The sequence below is a fragment of the Carlito syrichta genome, unplaced genomic scaffold (genome assembly GCF_000164805.1).
Source record: "Carlito syrichta isolate Samal-C Ts95f unplaced genomic scaffold, Tarsius_syrichta-2.0.1 Scaffold107893, whole genome shotgun sequence".
Taxonomy (NCBI): domain Eukaryota; kingdom Metazoa; phylum Chordata; class Mammalia; order Primates; family Tarsiidae; genus Carlito; species Carlito syrichta.
The window spans coordinates 1-6,070 of NW_007051989.1; the positions used below are offsets into that span (position 1 = coordinate 1).

General features: G+C 63.0%; 1 protein-coding gene across 1 annotated transcript in view; it reads right to left on the reverse strand.

Moving 5' to 3' along the window:
- Window positions 1-128: 128 nt before the first annotated feature.
- Window positions 129-6,070, reverse strand: part of LOC103270294 (voltage-dependent N-type calcium channel subunit alpha-1B-like) — a gene marked incomplete at its 3' end in the record, with an annotated part of 22,047 nt that continues 16,105 nt past the window's right edge. The window contains exons 6-13 of the mRNA XM_021717147.1: window positions 5,848-5,955; window positions 5,299-5,411; window positions 4,094-4,221; window positions 1,298-1,433; window positions 1,067-1,183; window positions 690-959; window positions 415-519; window positions 129-293 (exon numbers count right to left, since the gene is read on the reverse strand). Of these exons, the coding sequence (XP_021572822.1) occupies window positions 129-293; window positions 415-519; window positions 690-959; window positions 1,067-1,183; window positions 1,298-1,433; window positions 4,094-4,221; window positions 5,299-5,411; window positions 5,848-5,955 (1,142 nt within the window). The remainder of the gene's footprint in view (window positions 294-414; window positions 520-689; window positions 960-1,066; window positions 1,184-1,297; window positions 1,434-4,093; window positions 4,222-5,298; window positions 5,412-5,847; window positions 5,956-6,070) is intronic.

Below are 6,070 nucleotides of genomic sequence, written 5' to 3' on the forward strand. Positions count from 1 at the left end.
GGGCAGAGAAGGGGGCCCAGAACGGAGCGCCAGCGCCGGGGCGGGGGACCAGCACCGGGTGACAAGGACTGAGGGAGCAGAGCTGGGGCTCCCGGAGCCAGGGAGGCTAGACTGGGCGAGACCCGCACGTGCGGACGAGAGCCGAGGAACTGCGGCCGAAGCCGAGCGGTGCTAGGAGGGCCGAAGCTGGCGCGAACCAGAGCCGTGAGCGCCAGACATGAGCGGGCCAGGGCCGGGGGCCCAGCGTGAAGAAGAGACTGGGGCCAGGGTGCCGGGGGCAGGGAGAACCAGAGCTAGAGAGGACCAGAACGGAGGCTGGCCTGACCAGGAGGACCAGACGGGGGCCAGTTGAGGGAGCAGACTGGCGGGGCCCCAAATGAAGGGGAGGAGAGACAAGGGGACCCGGGCAGGGACCAGAGCTGGGGGGCCGCGGCGGGCCAGCGAGAGCTGGGAGGGACCGGGGAAGGCCACGGCTGTGAGGGACCAGAGACGGGGGACCAGAGCTGCGGGGACACCGGCCTGTGAGGGAAGGAGCTGGGCTGCAGGACAGGGGTCCTAGAGCTGGGAGGAGCAAAGCCGAGCAACCCGAGCCTGGAGGTGAAGATGTGGGGACCAGACTCCAGGGAACTGGAGCCGAGGGGATCGGGCAGGGCGTGGACATCCACAGACCAGGGGACGGCTGGGCGAACCATGCCTGGGGGCTTCAGAGCTGCGTGGACTGGAACTGAGGAGTCCACAGGGAGGGGACCGGAGTGGAAGGCCCCGACTGTTGCAGCCAGGGCAGGCTGGACCTGAGTCGCGGGCCTGGACCACTGTCCCTGGCAGGGTCTGAGGCGGTGGAAGCACCTCGCCCCTGGCAGCACCGGCGAGAGCAGCTCGCCTCCCGTGGCAGCCACGTGGCTGAAGCTGTCCAGGCTTTGTGCGTCGGGTGCCCTCCTGCCGTGGCCGCCCAGCAGAGCCTGCATGGGGCCCAGCCCGCCCCACTGCCAGGTCTCCTCACCCTCGGGAGGCGCAGGCCAGGCCCCACTCCCCAGCCCGGGGCCCGGACCCCTCCCGCGCCACCCACCTGTGTCTCTGCCGCCAGGCGAGGCATGGAGGCCGCTCTGCCCTGACTCTCCAGGCCGGGCTGGGGCTCCCCATCAGGGCCCCGCAGGGCCATGTTCTGCATCTGGACTCCCACGGCCTGGGGAGAGAACAGCCTGGGTCACAGCCAGACGGTGCCTCCGCCCCACACGCCCCACCCCGCCTCACACGTCCCCCAGCCCCGTCTCACTGCCTCCAACCCTGGGGTGCTCACCAGCGCTCCTGTCTGCCCCACAGGGATCTCTGCCGAGTGGCCACGCTCCAAGGGCGCCCTGGCCTCGTAGAGCGTGTCCTGGGTCCTCTGAGTGCCCCAGGAAACGGACTCCTTGATGCCACCCTCCTGGGTTTGTCTGCGGAGGAGAACAGAGGACGGCCTGCAGGGTCAGAGGCCCACAGCCACTCCCAACACCAGGAATCTCCACGGGGCCACACACCCAGCAAAGCCAGGGCCTGGTCACCCTGTTTGGGGAGGGGCTGAGCCCTCCCTCGAGCGCAGGAGCCCTGTGCGGCCTACGCATGCTGGACCAAGCGGAGGCACATCAGAGGACTGCGCCCAATATGCGGTGAGAGCGGAGCTGCCCTGGCTCCCCAGCGCTCAGTCTGAGGGAAGCGTGGGCCCACCCCTCCTGGCACCGGGGACATCTGGCAAATTCCTTGCCCTGGACGGGCTCATCTGAGACACGGGAGCAGGAATCGTCCCTGCTGAGGAAATCAACACAGCAGGGCAGGCCATGCGTGTGAAGCTCCAGTAAGGAGACAGGCGCTGAGGAAGTCTTGGCTGTGCCCCGCACAGCAGGAGAAGCTGTCATGGAGGTGTCACCCGGGCTTCCTCCCTCTGAGGGGCCCCTTGCCAGTGGCCACCTCACTGCTCTGGCCCCAGCCACGAAGAGTCGTCCTCCAGCTCTCTGCTCGGCATCTCTCTGGGGAGCTGGGGTGGGCCGTCCAGGCTACGCGCACTCCCTACCCGCCTCCCCAGCCCCCATCGCCCAGCCAGCGTTGAACGTGTGTGGGTGACTGTCCCCGCTCACGTTCAGCGCAGCCCTGACTGCATCCTTAGTCCCCCAGGTGAGTGGTGGCGGTCATGGGCTGAGCTTGGCATGGAACCTGACGGCCTAAGCTGACCACTCTCTGATCTCAGCAGTGGGTGCAGAAACGACCGGAGGCCAGAGGGATGGTGGCTGGGTTTCCGAGGGTTGCAAGAATGCCCCCCTCAACGTGCGACCTGGGGCAGCAGGGCTCCCGCTGACCCCGTGCGGACAGCAGCCTTGGGAGAGGCTGGCCCTGAGGGAGGGCGTGGTCAAGAGGCCCAAAGCTGGACACTGGTGCCACCGTCAGTCACCCCACGTCAGGCGTGTGCTCAGGCTGTTCGTTCGATGGCTCTATAGATATGCCTGTCACCTGACTCAGTGCGAGTGTCCTTCAACTTGCAACATGAGAGTTGTCATCGATTTAGGGAGAAGCTATAATCAGGCAAAGAACTGTAGCTGACTTTTCTGACGAAAGTCTAGACCCCTCACTGCACCCTGCACCCTGCACCCTACACACACACACTCACTCACTCAGAATCTATCATTTAACTTTTTTTTTTGGTGTTGGAGTCTCACTCTGTTGCCCAGGCTGGAGGGCAGTGGCCGCTCCCGGCCACCGCAGCCTTGATCTGCTGGGCTCCGGCAACCCTTCCTCCTCAGCCTTCCAAGTAGCTGGAACTACAGGTGCACGCCACCACGCCCGGCTAATTTTTTTGATTTATTGTAGAGATGGGGTCCCTCCAAGTTGCCCAGGCAGGTCTCAAACCCGCAGGCTCAGGCAATCCACTCACCTCAGCCTCCCAACGTGCTGGGATTATGGGCATGAGCCAGCACACCCAGCCAACATGCAGAAAGGAGAACGTGGGCATAGGGATGGCTGCCAGTCCCCAGGACCTGGTTCCCTAGATTCCAGAGGAAACCCGGATTTTCTGGGTCACAGTGAGAAAAAGTGATTGTTGTTTAAGTCCCTTGGCTTTGGGTGGTTTGTTACCAAGAAACACCATGGCAAGAGTAAAGTGATACAGAAGGACCTTACCAATTTGTCTGTTAAACATAACAGCTTCAGAAATCAGCACCAAAATGGAGATCTAAGAGGAAAAATGTCTCTCAGGAGTTAGAAGGTCAGAACGCTCACAGGCCACCATCCCCGTCTCAGAACAGGACAGGAACTGGAGGCAGAGTCTTAGAGGTCTGCAGGCAGTCTGTGGCTCAAGCCCGTCATCCCGGCACTTGGGGAGACCAAGGCTAGAGGACCCCTTGAGCCCGGGGGTTCAAGACCAGCCTGAGCAACTTGGCGAGACCTCATCTCTACAATAAATTTTTAAAAAATCAGCCGGGCATGGTAGTGCACACCTGTAGTTCCAGCCACTGGGAAGGCTGGGGCAGAAGGATGGCCGGAGCCCAGCAGGTTGAGGTTGTGGTGGCTGTGAGCGTGCCCCGCACTGCAGCCTGGGCGGCAGAGTGAGAGTCCATCTCCAAAAAAAAAAAAAGGTCTGCGGGCACTAAAGGTCAATGACAGCAGACAGGGGCCACTCCTCTGAAGAAGCCAGGTACAACAGCGAGAAAGCATCACTGGAATGATGGCACTGTCTAAATCCACGGGTCTCGGTGCTGTTGGAAGGACGGGTTATGCCAGGCACCCGTCTAATGCAGCAGGAAATCGTGTTAAAGGCCACCACAGCAACCCAGTAAATGAAAGACCACTTGCAGCAGCAGACTTTGCCTAGCTTTCAGGCAGCACTGACAGCGGAGCCCGCCCCTGAGAACTGAGATATGACCTGAAGGCTCTCCTCAGAGGCTGCCCAGGGCCCAGATGTGCGGTCAGGTGACAGATGAGCCCCTCCAGGCGCCTCCATGCTGGTGAACTCAGAGGCCAGTGGGAAGTGACTGACAGGAAGGTAGAGGTAACAGTTTTCTGCTTCCTCCCTTCGCCGGCTCTGGGTCCCCGCCCGTCCAGCCGTGTCCTGCATCTGGCTACTCACACAGCCCCACCATTGCTGAGGGAGGTGGAACTCTTCTGTCGCAGGAAAACCCGGGCTCCTCGGAGCACTGCCGGCTGAGTCTGCTCCAGGGTAGCCTTCAGAGGGTGGAACAGGGACACGGGGCCCATCTGCAAAAGGGGTGAAGGGAGGAGGAAGGGCTCTGAGGTCCGAGGAAGCCGGGCCCCCAGCGGACGCGCAGTGTGGCCTCAACAGCCTGCTCTGGCCACGAGGCTGTGACAGAAGCCAGTCTGTGCCCAAGCCCTGCCTCAGAGCTCCCTGGCCTCAGCGAAGAGCCACATGCTTCTGTGGTTCCCATCGTGTCCCTCAGCATGAGCATGAGACCAGATATAGACAGGCAGGCCAGAGGCCTCGCACAGAACCTCCTTGTGACCTCACCTGTAAAAGAAATTCAAAAGAGCCATGCTACTTTTCAGAGCCTGTTTCCCTGCCTACACAACTAATAGACTGGACCAGATTACAGATGGCAGAAAAACTCCATCTCATCAGCAACTTGAGTTGACTGGTAGGGACTGCCCGGAGCACCACGCTGAGCAGCATTCAGGGATTTCAGGGCTGGGGAGGCTGCTCTGATTGGTCAGTGATGTCTGCCCCAGGCAGAATGGAGGGTGCTGCAGAAACAGCAGATACTATCCGTCCCAGGCTGGGCAAATGTCCCAGGAGCTCTGAACATGTAGACATTTGCTAGCCAAAAGCCTACATGTGGTCGCTGCAGAATGGCTGTGTGGGAAGGGTGACATCAGGAAAGCGGGTCCCCAAACCACCCCAGCATAGTCCGGAGCAGAACGCTGACCCTGGACTGATCATTCTGAATGTCTTTGGCCCCTGCCTGTGTGCAGGGAAAGCAGCTCTCCTTCCACCCCCCAAATCAATCCTCCTCAAACACCCTTCACATCTTTTCCATCTCTCCTGCCACTTAAGAAAGTGACACTGCCCAGGCCCAGGCCCGCCACCTGATTGCCGGCCCCTGAAGCCCCGCTCTCTGTTTCAGGGGTCGCCAAAAGCTCCAGGAACCCGGCCAACGGGAAGGAGGAAGGCGGTGGGGGGTTCTGCCTCTGGGGCCAGAAGCATGGCTGCAGGAGCCTCGTCCTCCAGCTCCCGAGGCACGATTTCCACGAGGGGTGTGGGCCTCCCCCCACCGTCCAGAGGCAGCACCGTTACTTCTCGGAAGTTCTAGGGCCTGGTACCTGGGACAGGCCTCCGGGAGCTTGGTGGATCTGGTCTCTGGTGCTTTTGTTCTGCTTGTAGAAGTCGAATATCATCAGAGCGGCATAGACTTTGCCCACCGTCATCTCATCCGCTGGAGAAAAGGGCGGGGAGGGAGGGGACAGGGTGGAGCCGGGGAGGCAGCCGCGCCTGCCCTCGCCCCCCACGAGGACCGCGCTGGGATGGGGGCTTTCGAGCCGAGCGGGGATGCGCCATGAGGGGCTCGGGCTCTGTGCTGCTCCGCCCCCCCTCCTTGCCAGGGGAGGCGACCCTGCCCCTGGCCCCTGGAGACGCAAGGTTGGAGGCAGGCACTTCCCCGCCGCCCCTTCCCCTCCTTCACTTCTCTGCCCGGAACACCCCCCCCCAAACTTGCATTCCCCACCCCAGGCGCGCAAGGGGCTCCGCTCAGCACACGGAAGCCGAGGCCCCAGGGAAGCGGAGTCCCCGGCAGGCTGCAGCTCAGCACCGACTCCGGAGGCGGCCGCCCCTCGCCCCTCGCCGCCCGCAGCCTCCCTGGTCCCCGCACTCACGCTTGTGGGGCGGCACCAGGAGATCCAGGGTCTTCTGGGGGAGGTTGGCCCACACCGAGGAAATCTCCTTCCGCAGCTCCGCGTCGCACTGGTGCTGCTTCGTCCCCGCTGGGCCGGACGGGGTCGGGGAGGGAGAAGGCGCGTCAGGGGCCGTCCTGCGCCCCACGGGCCGGGCCAGGCCGGGCGTAGGGGCGCGCGTGGGGGGAGGCCGGGGGGGGGGGGG